Source organism: Kogia breviceps, chromosome X (assembly GCF_026419965.1).
Source record: "Kogia breviceps isolate mKogBre1 chromosome X, mKogBre1 haplotype 1, whole genome shotgun sequence".
In the NCBI taxonomy this organism is placed as follows: Eukaryota; Metazoa; Chordata; class Mammalia; order Artiodactyla; family Physeteridae; genus Kogia; species Kogia breviceps.
In genome coordinates this window covers 116,754,417-116,772,102 of record NC_081330.1, presented here as the reverse complement: position 1 = coordinate 116,772,102, position 17,686 = coordinate 116,754,417, and the positions used below count along the sequence as shown (strand labels likewise).

Below are 17,686 nucleotides of genomic sequence, written 5' to 3'. Positions count from 1 at the left end.
ACTAGTAAAACCTTCATGTTATGAATACTGTTTTAAATAGAATACTGTAGTTTAGTATTGTGTGGTTTAGGCTTAACAGCAAAATGATACTTTTGTTGCTTTGTTGCATTCAGACCTGCAAAGTGAGGAGATTATACAGTTGAATCCTTAGAGCAGTCCTTAGAGCTGTGCTCTGCCACTTCCTATCCATTGACAGCTTGGGCAAATTACTCTGTTCCTCCATTTCTTCATCTTTAAAATAGGCGTGATAATTGTAAAGCTCTCCTGAGATTATAGAGAGGATTTCATTAATTCATCCACATAGACCCTTGCTACTCAACCTGAGATTCAAGGACCAGCAGCACTTGGCATCCTCTGGGAGTCTGTCAGAAATGTAGAATCTCAGGCCTCATTCCTGACCCACAGAATCCGAATCTGCATCCTCATAAGATCCCCAGGTGCTTTCTCTGCACATACTTGGCACAGTGCTTAGCATGTCATGAGCAGTACGGGCCACTGCTTGTTTAAACAATGATTTTGTTGTTTGGAAAAAACAAAGCCACGTGGTTTCTTCATGTTGCATGTGTGACAAAAATCCAAAATAAAAAGAATTTTTCAAACTTCTGTAGTCTCTGGTCCAGTGTGTGAGGTGATTAGGACGTCACTTTAATTTCAGTAACAGCTCCTAACTCGCTAAGAGAGCACTATTCCTTGAGCGAAAGACCAATCTCTCATTCAGAGTATCTGCTTGGGGAAATGGAGAGACGTCAGGTTTTAGGAGCCTGCACCTTCAGCTTCTCTGCTACTAACTTGGTCTGCTGTTCCACCCTTGGTTTGTCTAGGATTTCCTCAGTAGACACCTGGAGGGGTGTGTCACTCTCCTTTTCCAAGTCCTAGAAGACAAGCAGGTTTAATAACTTCACCTGAAGATGGAGAGCAGAGAGCATTATGGATCCAAAGGCAAACAGATACCTATATTCAGACTCAGGTCATTTTATGACTGTGATAGGGCTGAAATATCCTTCTAGATAAGTTTCTCAAATGGATGGGTATCTATATGACAAAATACTTACCGTACTTACTGTAAGAGGTAAGAGGTCAGTGGCAGTGTATGTAAAACAGCCTTATATTATCCAAAATCTTGCATTACTCAAGGACTTCAAACTTCCCTAAAGATAAAACTCTTTGTTAGGCTGCATATAAGCAGCTGTCTCCCCAACAGTGAAGAATGTAAGAAGTTACTGAGACCAAGGTGGCTTTAGATAAGTTTTGTACTTTTTCATGGTCAAATTCAGCCTAATTTCTTAGGGTTATTGCTCAGAAGAGGATAGAAAGCACCAATTCCAACTAACCTGTCCCCTCTGTTGGATTGGCTGGGGGTCTTTTTTAATTACAACAAAAGACCTCTTTCTCTGGTAACAAGGCTTCTAGACCTGTGCTGTCCAGTATGGTAGCCACTAACTACATGTGGCCATCTAGCATTTGAAATGGGGGCTAGTCCGAATAGAGATGTGCTGTAAGTGTAAAGCTGACACTGAATTTCAAAGACTTAATGCGTAAGTAAGCAAATAAATAGAATGTGAGGTGTTTCAATATATTAATTATATTTTGAATGATAATATCTTGATATTTTGAGTTAAAAATACATTTAAATTAATCTCTGTTTCTGTTTGCCTTTTAAAATTCGGCTACTAGAAAGTTAAAAATTACATATGTAGCTTGCACTTGTAGCTCACATTATATGTCTATTGGACAATGCTGTTCTGAGCAAAGGTCAGCAAACTTTTTTGCCCATGGGCCGTAGTTTGCCAGAACCTGACTTCAGCAGATCAGCTAGTCCAAGACTCTTAACTTTAATATCCTGAAGAATAAACATAAAGCTTTAAAATTATAAACATTTGATTAGTCAGTATCTTGCTTTCCTGTAGAAAACACTTTTATTTTCTTAAAGCTTATAAATTATTCTTCAAAATTTAGTGATGTGGAACTTTTCTTTCTCTCTTAGTCATCTGTGTATTTTAAGCATTCTTATGAAGACTGGCTGGAAAACAACGGATTGAGCATCTCCCCTTTTCACATAAGATGGCAGACTGCTGTTTTCAATCGTGCCTTTTACAGTTGGGGACGGCGGAAAGCAAGGATGCTTTACCAGTGGTATTCTTTATTTTCTCTTTTTGGTTTAAATTAGTCATTGTGATCATGAGAAATACTTGTTAAATGAACTGTTTCCATCATTTTCACTTTATTGAGTTTTAAAATGTTGACAATGTAAAAACTTTCTGGCTTTATATAAATTCATGGGATTGCATCATTGTGCTTTTGCATACATTCAGAATCAAGATTCTGTGTCTTGATCTGGGCGGTGGATACATCGGTACACATATGTAAAAATTCAGTGAGCTGTACGCTTCAGATTTAGGCACTTAGTGTAAGTTATACACCAAATAGAAAGGCAAAAAGCATATGGAGCATTTTCCACCGGGAAGATAATCCTGGAGAATTCTCTCCCCCATCATGACACATAGAAACAAGGGTCCTGGGAGTCATAGGGCTCCCCAAAGTCTGCAGGCTTTCCTTTGTAATTCTTCTGTGATACCCATCCAGGGCAGGGATATTTAAAATACTTATCATCCAGTAAGGCATACACACAAATCAATCAGGAAAATGGCCAGCCAGGTTACAGCAGCAGGGTCCTGGAGCCCTCTGGCTATGCCAGGCATATCCCTTTAATTTAAAATATTTTTAAAATCATGGTTTATAGTGTTTATGGTTAGGGGGTTTACAATGATCTCTGGGACACCCTAGAGACTGACAGTTTCTGTACTTGACAGAATTTCTAGTATGGCAGTAGGGGGCCTTTGTCGAAATTCCTTTTTGTTAAAAATTTAGCTTCAGCTAGAGTAGAGCTAAATATAAATGATCGGGTCATCAAAAAGCAGAAAATGCAACCGCAAATCAAAGCAAACAAAATAGAAACAATAAAGATAAGAGCAGAAATCAGTGGAATAGAAAGTATACAGTAGAGAAAATCAGCAAAGCCAAAAGTTGGTACTTTGAAAAGATTAACAAAATTAATAAAACCCTACCATGACTGATCAAGAAAAAAAGCAAACAGAATAACTAAAAATCAAAATTGAAAGGAGAAACATTACTATAGATTCTGAGACTTGTTTTATTTTATTTTTATTTATTTATTTATTTATTTTTTGGCCACACCATGCGGCTTCTGGGATTTTAGTTCCCCAACCAGGGATTGAACCCAAGCCCTTGGCAATGAGAGAATGGAGTGAGACTCATTTTGAAAAATGAAACTATTGTCAACACTTGTATACCTATAAATTTGACTGTTTAGATGAAATGGACAAGTGCCTTGAAAAACACAACTTATCAAAAAGTTTAAAAATGTAATAGATTACTCCCAACTATAGAGGACTGATTTCTAATTATTAAAACAGTAGAAGAAAGAAACTGTTGTTAAGTTTTACCATGTTAATATTTAAGCTCATTACAAAATTCAAGTAAAATAAAATGTAAACAAAAGAATCAGTAGATGAGAAAGAATGGATGTCTATGATGTCAAAAGAGCTTTCATAACTACATGAGAACAAGATCAAAACAATGCTATGTAAATGAGCAAAAAAATATGAGAGGAAACAAACTTTTTATTGGGAACAACATTCAGCCTCTTCAGTTATGAGGGAATTGTAAATTATAACTGCTTAAAGAGACTAGTGCCCATGCTTCAGTTAAGTATCTGAACTTCAAGTAGGAAAAAGATGCAGAGTTATTGAAATTTTTAGACATTGTTTTGAAGCTATGAAAGGTGGCTGGTTAATGAATCTTTTAGCCCATGAATTGTGAGGAATTGTACATTTATGTAATTTTTTTCCTCTTGACAGGTTCAATTTTGGAATGGTGTTTGGTGTAATTGCCATGTTCAGCTCTTTTTTTCTTCTGGGGAAAACGCTGATGCAGACTTTAGGCCAAATGATGGCTGACTCTCCCTCTTCTTATTCTTCCTCCTCTTCTTCCTCTTCTTCCTCCTCTTCCTCCTCTTCCTCTTCTTCCTCCTCCTCTTCATCCTCTTCCTCTTCCTCACTTCACAATGAACAAGTGCTACAAGTTGTGGTAAGTGCCTCCTTATTGCTATAAGTAGCTTTGTTGAAACATAGATATAAGAAATTTCTTCTGGATAGCATAATTCCTATCCATAATATAAATATGAAATAAATGAAAAGTCTCACAGTTTCTCAAATTACTTGCTTAAAATCATTAGTAAGAGAATAGCAAAGAATTGTTGCAATGTGTAGTAGTGGTAGTAATAATAGAACAAATGGACCACCACTAAGACGGTCAACAATTACACAAGTATTCAATTTAATTCATGTTGTCTTTTTTTTTTTTTCAGTGCAAGGTTTTTTTTTTAATTGAAGTATAGTTGCTGTATAATATTATATAAGTTGTGGGTGTACCATACAGTGATTCGCAATTTTTAAAAGTTATATTCCGTTTATAGTTATTATAAAATATTGGCTCTATTCTCTGTGATGTAAAATATATACTTGTAGCTTGTTTTATACCTAACTTGGTAATTCATGTTGTCTTCTTGAGGTGTTGAATAATTGTTACTCTCAAGGAATAAGCATACTGATTTAAGATCTCTATAATGTAGAAATAAATTACATCTTAATCCTATGCAAAATGTTCCCCTTTCTTCTTCATGGCTTTCAGATTCTTAAGCAATAATATCCTTTTAATTAAAGATAAAAGACCTTTTGAATGATCACTGTGATTTCTTGATATGAAGAATAATGTGCTGAGTTGTACTTCTTTGACTGTAAGCTCCTTAAAATAATTCCCACTTTAAAGCACATGTGTAGACCAATACCTTATCAATTCATGTTTCTAGAGTTTGAAAGGGTGCTTTACCACTGACTAGCTTCAATTTTAAATTTTTTACGTTAATAGTTTCCATTTCTGTGAGTCATGGATGTTATGTTTTGGGGTTTTTTTTGTTGGTTTTTTTTTTCTGCGGTACGCGGGCCTCTCACTGTTGTGGCCTCTCCCGTTGCAGAGCACAGGCTCCGGACATGCAGGCTTAGCAGCCATGGCTCACGGGTATAGCCGCTCCGCGGCATGTGGGATCTTCGCGGACCGGGACACGAACCCTTGTCCCTTGCATTGGCAGGTGGACTCTCAACCGCTGCGCCACCAGGGAAGCCCCAGGATGTTATGTTTTTAATCGTGTTCTTATTAATGAAATAGACTATATGAGTTAGTGACTTTTTTTGAAATTGAAGTATAGTTGATTTACAGTATTACGTTAGTTTCAGGCATGCAGCATAGTGAGTCAGTATTTTTGCAGATTAAATTCCATTGTAGGTTATTACAAGATAATGGGTGTAATTCCCTGTGCTATACAGTATATCCTTGTTACTTACCTATTTTACTTTATTTTATTTTTATATCTTTATTGGAGTATAATTGCTTTACAATGTTGTGTTAGTTTCTGTTGTACAACAAAGTGAATCAGCTATAAGTATACATATATCCCCTCCCTCTTGAGCCTCCCTCCCACCCTCCCTATCCCACCCCTCTAGGTGGTCACAGAGCACTGAACTGATCTCCCTGTGCTGTGCAGCTGCTTCCCATTAGCTATCTGTTTTACATTTGGTAGTGTATATATGTCAATGCTTTTCTCTCACTTCATCCCAAATATACAAACTATATAGTAGTTTGTATCTGTTAATACCCCTAATTTGTCCCTCCCTTCTTCCTTTTCCCCTTTTGTAACCACAGGTTTGTTTTCTATATCTGTGAGTCTGTTTCTGTTTTGCATATACATTCATTTGTATTATTTTTTAGGTTCCACATATAAGTGATATTATACGGTATTTGTCTATCTCTGTCTTATTTCACTAAGCATAATATTCTGTATGTCCAACCACATTGCTGCAGATGGCAGTATTTCATTCTTTTATGTGGCTGAGTAATATTCCAGTGTGTATATATATATATATAAATACATCTTCTTAATCCATTTGTCTGATGGACACTTGGGTTGTTTCCATGTCTTGGCTATTGTAAATAGTGCTGCTATGAACATTAGAGTGCATGTATCTTTTCGAATTAGTGTTTTTGTTTTTTTCATATATATACCCAGGGGTGGGATTGCTGGATCACCTGGTAGTCCTATTTTTAGCTTTTTAAGGAACCTCCATATTGTTTTCCATAGCGGCTGCACTAATTTACATTCCCACCAACAGTGTACAAGAGTTCCCTTTTCTCCACATCCTTGCCAACATTTGTTATTTGTAGACTTTTTGATGATGGCCATTCTGACAGGTGTGAGGTAATACCTCATTGTGGTTTTGATTTGCATTTCTCTAATAATTAGCACTGTTGAACATCTTTTCATGTGTTAGCTATCTGTATGTCTTCTTTGGAAAAATGTCTATTCAAGATTGACAGATTTTTTTTTTTAACTCATCCCTTTGTGGCGTCTACTAGCTGGGTCACTATGGGAAGATTACAAGTCATTTGTAGCAAAAAATAAAGAATCTCTCCTATGGTAATAGCTCTTTCTTAGAGGTTAAAAGGATTCAGGTGGGTGAGGCCTCAGACGAGATGATTTATTTCTTCAGCAAACATTTACTGAGTGTTGTCTGCCTACTGGCCTTGTGCATAGTCCTGCTTAAAGGGAACAAAATCCAATCCTAGCACTTACAGAGCTTTTAGTCTAGAGGGAGAGCTGCTATGATTTTCTACAGTTGGACAGAGTACAAGGTGCTGCAGGAACAAAGACAAGCCCTGCTGAGGTGTGCCTGGCACTGGGAAGAGAGTAGAGGAGAAGGGAAGGGAAGGAGAGTCCACATAGCCTGGGAAAGAAAGATGGCAGTTGAGCATGCCAGAAACAGAGGGAACCATATAACATGGAAAGGCAGAGGAAATAATAATACTACTAATAAAACCTAGTTAGGGGCTTTCCTGGTGGCACAGTGGTTAAGAATCCGCCTGCCAGTGCAGGGGACATGGGTTCGAGTCCTGGTCCGGGAAGATCCCACATGCCACGGAGCAACTAAGCCCATGCACCACAACTACTGAGCCTGCGTGCCGCAACTACTGAAGCCCGTGCGCCTAGAGCCCGTGCTCTGCAACAAGAGAAGCCACCACAATGAGAAGGCCGCACGCTGCCACGAAGAGTAGCCCCCACTCGCCGCAACTAGAGAAAGCCCGCACGCAGCAGCGAAGACCCAATGCAGCCAAAAATAAATATAAATAAAATAAATAAATTTATTTTTTTTAAAAAAACTAGTTAATATGCAGTGCTTCCCATGTGAGGTTTTTTTGTGCCTATTTTATTTCTGCAGCAATCTAGAGGTAAGTATTATTGTTCTCCCTCATTCACAGATGAGAAGACCAAGGCACAGAGCTGTTAAGTCACTTGCCTGTGGCCACAGCTAGTAAATGGTGGGTCCATCACTCACCAACCACTGACCTCAGAGCCTGTGCACAGTATGCTCTACTCCCTTAAAAAAGACCAACAGTTCCTTGAGGAACTATAAAGTAACTTTGACCTGTATCTAAGAGGTATATGGTGGAAGGTATATGGTATAGGAGATAAGATGGGAGATATAGGTAGGGTCTGAGTTGTGAAGGACCGTTCTAAGAAGTTTTGATTTTATCTGTAGATAACAAGTCTGTGCAAAATGGACTGGAGTAGGGTTTCACCAAAGATGGGGAGACCATTTAAGAGAGCATTTGGAATAATTCATGTTAGAAGTTATAAAGATCTAAACTAAATTAGTGGTAAGGAGAATGAAGGGGCTGGATTCACTCCACTCTTTTGCAGTGGAGTTCTCAGACCTCAGTCATTAATTGAATGTGAGGCTGGAGGGAGAAGAAAGTCGAGGATGACTCTCAGGCTGCATGACTGGTTATTGTTTGCCAAGAAAGAGGATAGTAGAGAAAGAAGCAGGCTTGGAGAAAATATGATCACTGGCCTCTGCCTGCTAGGATTAGAATGGCAAAAGGTTTTTTTTTTTGGCTTTTTGGTTTTATTTCAGTTTAACAAGTTTATTTTTTTTTTAAGACACATTTATTCAGTGTCACATTTATTCAGACTATTACATTTAGCAATCAACAGCGTGAGTTCAAAAAAAATCTATATTAAAACCCTTTGTTGGAATGCTTTACACTTTCCACAGAATAGAAACTAAAATAACCTATTATACAGTTAGTCACAAATATAGTCCTTGTGGTTTTTTTTGCCCATAGGAGTATTGTCTAAAACGGGGGTCCCCAACCCCTGGGCCATGGACCACTACTGGTCCGTGGCCTGTTAGAAACCGGGCCGCACAGCAGGAGGTGAGTGGCGAGCGAGCGAAGCTTCATCGGCCGCTCCCCATCGCTTGCATTACCGCCTGAACCATCCCCCGCCCCCCGACAATCCATGGAAAAATTGTCTTCCACGAAACCAGTCCCTGGTGCCAAAAAGGTTGGGAACCGCTGGTCTAAAACATGTCTTTGTAACAACTAGGCCCCACCGCCTCTGTGCTTGGTTGAGTTCCCAAATCTGTTGTAACCTGTAGCTTCCCTGTCACTTCTCTGGCTCTCCTCTCCTGCTAAGCTTTGTTTCCTGGCAGTAATCAAAACCTTCTGCCACTCCCATAGCTACTGCTGCTGCCAGAACTACGATAGCCACCTTGGTTTCAGGGCTTGGCAAAGTATTGGCCTCCACCACCATAGGGGCCAGAACTTCTGCCTCCAAAGTTTCCTCCTTTCATGGGTCCCAACTTTGAACATTGATTGTTGTAATTGCCAAAATCATTGTAGCTTCCGCCACCTCCAAAATTGCTTCCGTCATTAGCAAACCCATTATAGCCGTCCCCACTGCCACCATATCCCCCACCACGGTTGCCACCAGAGCCACCTCGGCCACTGAAGTTTCCTCCATGACCAAAGCTGTCATTCCCACCAAAACCACCTCCACGACCACCACCAAAGTTTCCAGAACCACTTTGACCTCTTTGGCTGGATGAAGCACTAGCCATCTCTTGCTGAGATAGGGCTTTCCTTACTTCACAGTGTGATATTTCTGAATGACAGTCTTGTCTGCGGAGTCGTGGCCATCAAATGGTACAAAAGCAAAGCCTCTCTTTTTGCCATTGCCTCAGCCAGTCACTTTTTTCCCCATACTCTTCAAAATAATGTCTTAGGTGATGTTCTTCAGTATCTTCTTTAATGCCACCAACAAAAATGTTTTTCACAGTGAAGTGGGCACCAGGTCTTTGAGAATCTTCTCTTGAGACAGCCCGGCTCTTCCATCCACCTCGTGTGGCCTTGCCTTCATGGCTGCATCCACCTCCTCCACAGTGGCGTACGTGACAACCCCGAAGCCTCTGGAGCGCCTGGTGTTTGGCTCCTTCCTTACCACACAGTCTGTGAGCGTCCCCGCTGCTCACAATGGCTCCTCAGACTCTCATCGGTTGTTTCAAAGCTCAAACCTCCAAGGAAGAGCTTCCACAGCTGTTCGGGTTCTTTGGGAGACTCTGATTTAGACATGACAGCAGTGGAGCTGGGGAGACTTTAATGATGCTTGCTTGGCAGCGTCCACGGGCAGAAAGAAAGCTAACAAGTTTTTTAAATTTTTTTATTTGATAAATTTGACATGTTACAATTTGCAAGTTTAAGGTGTTCAGCGAGTTACTTTCATACATTTATTTATTGTAATATGATTGCCATTGGAGCAATATTTATCACGTCATAGTACAATTTTATTGATTGTATTCTTTATACTGTGCATTAGATCTCTGTGGCTTATTTACTACTTGTTACAATTTTGTACCCTTAAATACCATCACTCATATCCCTCCCATGCCCTGGTAACCACCATTTTACTCTGTTTTTTAATAGATTTGACTTTTTTAGATTCCATATATAAGTGATATCGTACTGTACTTGTATTTCTCTGATTTATCTCACTTAGCATCATGTGCTCAAGGTCTATCCATGTTGTTGCAAATGGGAGGACATCTTCCTTTCTCATAGCTGAGTAATATTCCATTGTTTGTGTACATGTAACACATTGCTTTTATCCATTCATGTGTTGGTGATCATTTGGGTTGTTTCCATAATCTTGGCTATTGTGAATAATGCTGTGATAAACAGAGATATGCATATATCTCATTGAAATATTTTCATTTCCTTTGGGTATATACCCAGAAGTGGAATTGATGGATCATACCTTAGATGTATTTTTAACTCTTTGAGGAACCTCCATATTGTTTTCCATAGTGATTGGACTAATTTATATTTCCACCAACAGTGTGTAAGGGTTACCACATCCTTGGCCAGCACCTGTGTTGTCTCTTTTCTTCTTGATGATAGCCATTCTAACAGGTGTGAGGTGGTATCTCATTGTGGTTTTGATTGGCATGTCCCTGATGATTAGTGATGTGGAGCATCTTTTCATGTGCCTTTTGGCCATTTTGCTGTCTCCTTTGGAACTACTAAATAGTAGTACTGTCCATTTTTTAATCAGATTGTTGGGCAGGGGGTTGTTTGTTTTGTTTGTTCTTTATATGTTTTGGATATTAACCCGTTATCCAGTATATGGTTCGCAAAACTTTTCTCCCATTCTGTAGGCTGCCATTGGTTGTTTCTTTTTGCTATGCAGAAGCTTTTGAGTTTGATGTAATCCCATGTGTTGATTTTTGCTTTTGTTTGTGCTTTTGGCATCACGTCCAAAGAATCATTGCCTGAATGGTAAAGTGTTATTTACAGAAGAAATTATTTCTTCTGTTTGCTTTTCAGCTTACTCATAGAGCTCACAAAATATTGAATCTGTTAGGAGATCCATGCTTTGAAACCATTAAGAAGTCAGCTGCCCTCTGTATATCTACCCGGCATATTTTTGTTTAAGTTTGTTGTATCTCCTGACTTTGATATGAGCTCTTGTAGCTTAGAGGACATACTTTCTGTTTACTCTATAATTCCCTACAGCCTCATTCAGTATTAATTCCCCAAAACCTGGCACTCTATGTTATTGAGAGATCAGTATTTTGGTACATCTATTGAGAGATCAGTATTTTGGTACGTCTAATTTTGGTACATCTATTACATCTAATACCCTGTGTGATCACAGCCGAGACAGATGGGCAGTCGAGTATTGTTGCCAGCAAATAAGACCTACCATCTGTTGGTGTAGTCACATGTTCAAATCCTTACCTTATTTCATTATTACATCACTGAAATAATAAAGAGAAGAAATCAATATCCTATTGGATCAAGGTTACTGATTTATTTGAAATAAAGGTAAGATAACCTGAATACTTTGTGATGTAGAGGGAATGTATGAGTATTATTCTTAAGTACATAAACTTAGAGAGGAATCAGAGAAAAGGAAACTAGAGGTCTGAACAGACAGATACCTGACAACATGGGAATGGAGCAGATATGTAGAAAAAGGTACACTGATGTTCTTGAAAAGAGTTGCTTAGTAGGGTCTGAGTAGAGAGAACTTCAGATAATGAGCATCATAAAAATATCCTCTGACCATTTACTTCCACATCTGGGACTCTAGGTTAAGGAAACACTTCCAAATTATAGAAAAATTAGTATTCATCAAGCTCTTTATCCTAACATTTATTACTATGAAGAATTGGAAACAACCACAATATGTAATTGAGGAATGGTTAAATTATGGGATTGTCATTCGGTGAAATGTTATGAATACATTAAAAATGATGACTATGAAAGCTAGTTTCATAACTAGAGAAAGGACTCTTGGAATCAGTGAATTTAGAAAGCAATCCAAGCAGCATGGTTTGAATCTCCTCTTCAGTTACTAAAAAAGGCTTAAAAGTGAAATTCCTTTGTTATACACAAAAATAAGTTGCAATTGAATTAAAATTAAAATGTGAAATCATAAAAGACCTTGAAAGAAAAAAAAAACAGGTTTCTATTTATAGGAACACAGAATGAGAAAGACATATGCATAAAACTAATGGCAGAAACCATGCATATTGATAGATTTGACTACATAGAATTTTTTATATATCGAAAAAGCAAAATAAAATTAAAAGGCAAAACTTGGGAATGCATCTGTGATATGTATCACAGAGAATTGATCATTGATACTTGAAGTGATTTTACAGACAATAAGAAAAACGTGAACACTCTAAGGAGAAAAAACTTCACAAGTCGGGAGTAGGCTACTCACGAAAGATCTATCAGCGGCCAAAAAGTAGGGGGAGTGTTCAGCTTAGTAATCATCAAAGAAATACAGATCAAACAAGGGGATGCTTTTTATTCCTCTCAAACTGTAGATTTGAATAAAATGAGTTTACCCACGGTTATTGAAGTGTCTGCTTCTGGAGAGCAGTTTGATATATATCAAAGTCCTTTAAATTTTGTGTATAATTACCCTCTCTGTTAGGTGTAATGTTAAACAGTGGACAAAGATTATCTCCTGTAATCCTCAGAATTACCCATTTATGTAAATGTGATTTCCATTTTAATGATGGAGAAATTGAAGTACTGGAGGAATAATCCAAGCTTCCTCAAGGTCCTTTAGCTAGTTATGATGGAGCCAGAACACCAAACCCAAATGATATGTCCCCAGAGCCTGAACCAACCGTGCTTTTCTAACAATTTATTCTCCCCAAATATTTGTGTATATGTGTCCAGATATATTTATCACAGTATTTTATAAGAGCACAAGCCTTTAAAACAATTAAATGGCCAACAGTCTATTCCATGAAATACAATGCAGCTATTAAAAATCATGTTGAACCAGAAATACTCCATGGGAAAATGTTTGTGATACTATTAAGAGAAACGGGTAGATTTCAAAACCATATTTATAACAAAAGAGTATAATTTTTTAAAATATGTGTACATGAAAAGATTGGAAAGACATGCATTGAAACACTGAGAATGGTTTTTTGTTTTGTGTTTGGGGAACAGGAACGGTTTCTATTATTCTTTGAGTTTTCAAGTTTTCCTGCTTTAAACGTATTTTGTAATTAATTTAAAATATTAACTAATGAAAGAAAGACGAACTTTCCTCCAGAAGGATACCTTTAGAGTCCCGCTGCCTTGATTGTGAGAAATAGAACTTAGGAACGATTATTTATCTTACAAGAAGATTCTTGGTTATCTAAAAAAATTTTCACTCTGCAGCCCTTAAAATAGCAAACTTAACTGCATAACAGTCAGGAGCACGTGGGTCCTTAACATGCCTGTATGTTCCAAATGCCTTACTTTCTGCATTAAATTTCAATTTTAGTATAATATTTATGTATCACTTTGATATGATTTTTCTAACCAATGTGCTAGACAAACTGATAGAAGAAATGAAGGGCCTGGTGCTCCCACACCAATAAGGCACTTTCTTACACTGCCTTTAATGATCAACTCTCATATAACTTGATAATAATAAAATGAAACTCATTGAAGGGTGGTGGGGACATCCTGTATTACTCACATAAGTACTTGGAGCCTTGCAAATAACACTTTAGCGGAAGGAGTGGGAACTGTAACAAGAATTCCCAAATTGGGCTGCCAGCCCTCAAGGGTGGATCAGCTACTGACTCCTTCACTGCCACTCTGCCTTCCCTGGCACTATGCCAGGCTCCCTAATTCTTTCCCGTGGTAAAGACTTCAGGAAGCTAACGTTTCAACTTTTTAACCTGGTGTTTCCTATTCTCTTTAGATTGGTGTTGTGCTTAGCTCAAAAACTGCCTAGTTCAAAAAAAGTGACTGGTGTTTTTATATTTATTATAATAGAAATGGAGAAGTGGGCCATCGGTGTTCATATTACTTTTAGCTTACCGAACACTGAGTTTGGAAGTTTACGTTTTAGTACAGAGTGAACATCGTGGTCGCTTGGTGCCCAAGTGTGTCTTTATCATTGTGTCTGTGAACAGGTTCCTGGCATAAATTTACCCGTCAACCAACTGACCTATTTCTTCGCCGCAGTCCTCATTAGTGGTGTTGTACATGAAATTGGACATGGGATAGCAGCTATTAGGTAATGATATTTACCTCTCTCTCTCTATTCCATGCAAAGAAGCTTTTCATTTAGGAGGATTTATTACTAAAATCTGCTACATTTGATACTTTTTTCTTCCTTTGGATACTGCCCAGTGCATATCCACCATTATTATTTTAAGGTAACTTCTCTTTTGTATAGATTAATATATTGATGAATATGCTCAGTTAACTATGTGCACATCTATAATCTGGGTCTTTCTATCCTTTGTCCTTTGCCAGCATGGTTATATCCTCATGGTTCTTCACTATTTTCATCCAATCCTGAAACCTAATCTTTCTATTCATCACTGGATCAGAATGGTAACCACTGCACTCAAAGCCCATCCACCTGCCTTCTTAGTACTTTCTTTGGCTCATCATCTGAAATACTTTCCTGCTTCTACTCATGGCCTCTGCTGGCTACAGCAAGAACACTGAAAGCTCTGGGTTTGTTAACGAATATCATAGCCTATCTAGAAATCCAAGTGGAAGAAGATAAGGGAGGATGAGACCTGGGACTTGCTTCAAGTATCACACCATGTTCTTGTCTTGACTATCCAAATGTATCATTGTGATTATACCTGAGCATTTTAAAGACTCCTAAATGTGTAAAATCCTGATGGGGGGAGAGATTGAGTCACAACTCCCCTTCATTCCCACATAATAAACACACATACTGATGGCAATGTGTTTCATCCTTTGGGTGTGTGGACCAGATAAAAGGTTTTAGAGGAGAAGGTTTAATCACTTCTTATTACTTTCCAGTTGCTTATGAACAAGAGTCTATTGACTGGCAATAAACCCTCATCTTGACAGAGCATATACTGTTACACAGGTGTGCCGTGTAGTGGTTTAAGTGGTTGGCTACTTTTTCTTTTCTCTCTTTCATCTTTACTTCCACCTTAACTTTGCAGCTTTTAGGCTTTTACATAGAAAAGCATTGTTATTACAGTTTAATCATTCATAATATGTTTGTGAAATAGTTTGGGTAATATTTTATAAAATCCCACTGCCAAGAAAAAGTGAATTTTACAGTCATCTTATATAGTTAATGCTAGGTGACAGCACAATATATTTAGATGATGCTTTTTTTAGAGTAGCTGTGTGGTCTTACGAGGCTTTTAAGTGTATTTCCATTTTTAGAGGATGAATTGATAAAAAATAGTTCTCTTGAGGAGAGTCTGAGCATTATGCATTTTTAAATGTAGTTCTTATTTTAACATTAATTCAACAGAAATACACTTAGATAAACCTCCACCTTTATAGTGGCTAAGAGAAATATATTTAGATAATTTACTTGAATTCTATTTTCTGCTATCTCCTTCCCTGAAAATAATTCAGAATAAGCCTTAAAAATGTTTTTCATTTAGTTTCTCGTAGAAATATTAACTATTTCTTTATACAAGTGACTAATTTTAAGTTATTTGCTCAGCATATTGGTTTCTAAAAATTTTTGAAGTTAAGTCTATTTCAGAATGCCCTGTTTTACAAAATGCAATTTCTCTAGTAACTAAATCTGTATGCTATTATAAAATTATGATATATATCATATATAATTTTTGACTGTCCAGAGAGACTTGTATTTTAAGCAAGAATTTGAATTACAGTGGGAAGTTTAAAGATTACATGCATTATTAATCTGAAAAATGCAATACTAGTAGTAAATTCCTTTTTCTTATGTGATTTCTTAGGGAACAAGTTCGATTTAATGGCTTTGGGATTTTTCTCTTCATTATTTATCCTGGAGCATTTGTTGATCTGTTCACCACTCATTTGCAACTTATATCACCAGTCCAGCAGCTAAGGATATTTTGTGCAGGTAAAAGACTTCATTTCTTTATTCATCTGTGTGTTATTAGTGGTTTTATGGAAAATACATCACAAATGAAAACACCTCACCTTTTGGTTGATAAATTCAGTTTATAAGACTGTCAGTCAGGGCTTCCCTGGTGGCACAGTGCTTAAGAATCCGCCTGCCAATGCAGGAGACACGGGTTCAAGCCCTGGTCCGGGAAGATCCCACGTGCCACGGAGCAACTAAGCTCGTGCACCGCAACTACTGAGCCTGCACTGTAGAGCCCGCGAGCCACAACTACTGAGCCTGTGTGCCACAACTACTGAAGCCCACGCACCTAGAGCCCATGCTCCACAACAAGAGAAGCCACCGCAATGAGAAGCCCATGCACCACAATGAGGAGTAGCCCCCGCTCGCCACAACTAGAGAACACCCGTGCGCAGCAACAAAGACCCAACACAGCCAAAAATAAATACATAAATAAATAAATTTTTTTTAAAAAAAGACTCTCAGTCAAAAGTGGTAGAGCAAAATAATTTACATTCCAGTTTTTTCATTTTTTTAACATGAATTATTTTTAAAAGATTGAAAAATGAGAACATATCATGAAAATATGACTAAAGCATTAAATTAGATATAGGAGGTCACTTGATAATCATAAGGAGTATAATCCACAATGAAAATGTAATCGTGAGTCTTACTGAATAAAGTAACAAATCATCAAAACAAAAATGGAAAAAGTACAAGGAAAAAACAGAAATGTACTAAAGGAGGCTTATCTCATCTCTCAACACATAGCAGGTAAGTATGAAAAAGTCTTAATCATCGAAGCTCTAATTAGCAAGGTCAAAATCAATAGTTATGTCAAACCCTATACCATGACAATTTCTTTTCAAGTGCCCATGAAACTTACAAAAATTGGACAATTCAAAACCATAATTGCAGTATGTTTAAAAATGATAATGAAATGTGTAAAGTTTTGCTAAAGGGAAAAGTCACTGCCTTAGGCAATTATTATGAAATAAGAAATGAAAGTAAATCAGTTAAACTGAAGAAGTGAGAAAACAACTGTAAAATAGCTAAGAAATGATGTAATTAGCATGCATATAGGCAAAAAATAATAAATTAGAAAAAGTAGAACTGTTAAAAGAGTTCTTTGAAGAACAAAAAAAGATTAAATGGGAGAAAGCATTTATAGACAGAATTAGCAGTCAGATTAGGAATGACAACTGATGGAGAAATTTTGAACAATTATAAAAGTGTTCTTTGTTCATGTCTGCAAAAATTTTTCACAAACCTGGATAATTATCTTTTTTAAAACAGCCAAAATTAACCCCAGCGGCGACACAAAAAAATTATAAATAGGCTAATTACCATGGGAGAAATTAAGAAAGTTTAAGAGTGGTCCTGAAAGTTTCATAGGTAGAATTCTTTCAAATCTTGAAGGAATCTTGAAGGAAAAGATTTTTCTTTTCAATTCCAATTTAGTATAAACTTTCCAGGTTGCATAGAGAAGGAAACTAAGAATTTTTTTAAAGTCAGTGTAACACTGATACTTGTAAAGCACAAAAAAATTCTACAGACAGTTGGTGTATCTAAACAGTGCAAGGATGGCTTAAAATTAGGAAACCTTATTCGAATGTGGTAAACATTAATTACTCTTAAGGAAAAAATATCCTCATCTCAGCAGATATTGAAATCGGTATTTAACAAAATTCAACATCCATTAATGGCTAAAAACCAAAAGTCTTTAGTAGAAGTATTGAATAGAAATAGCTGGTTACTTCCTAATGGTATAACACTTAGAAGCATTCCTATTAAAGGGCAGGAGAAGCATTCCACTGATACTATTAAAAATGACCTGTACATGTGGGT

At 37.3% G+C, this 17,686-nt stretch overlaps 1 protein-coding gene and 1 pseudogene across 2 annotated transcripts in view; one reads left to right on the top strand and one right to left on the bottom strand.

The window, feature by feature from the left end:
• Nucleotides 1-17,686, top strand: part of LOC131748796 (membrane-bound transcription factor site-2 protease) — a 39,326-nt gene that overhangs the window by 1,158 nt on the left and 20,482 nt on the right. For both annotated transcript variants that reach the window (XM_059051155.2, XM_067023637.1), the window contains exons 2-5: nucleotides 1,985-2,133; nucleotides 3,879-4,107; nucleotides 13,911-14,014; nucleotides 15,708-15,835. In XM_059051155.2, the coding sequence (XP_058907138.1) occupies nucleotides 1,985-2,133; nucleotides 3,879-4,107; nucleotides 13,911-14,014; nucleotides 15,708-15,835 (610 nt within the window). The remainder of the gene's footprint in view (nucleotides 1-1,984; nucleotides 2,134-3,878; nucleotides 4,108-13,910; nucleotides 14,015-15,707; nucleotides 15,836-17,686) is intronic.
• Nucleotides 8,531-9,543, bottom strand: LOC131748801 (heterogeneous nuclear ribonucleoprotein A1-like; annotated as a pseudogene).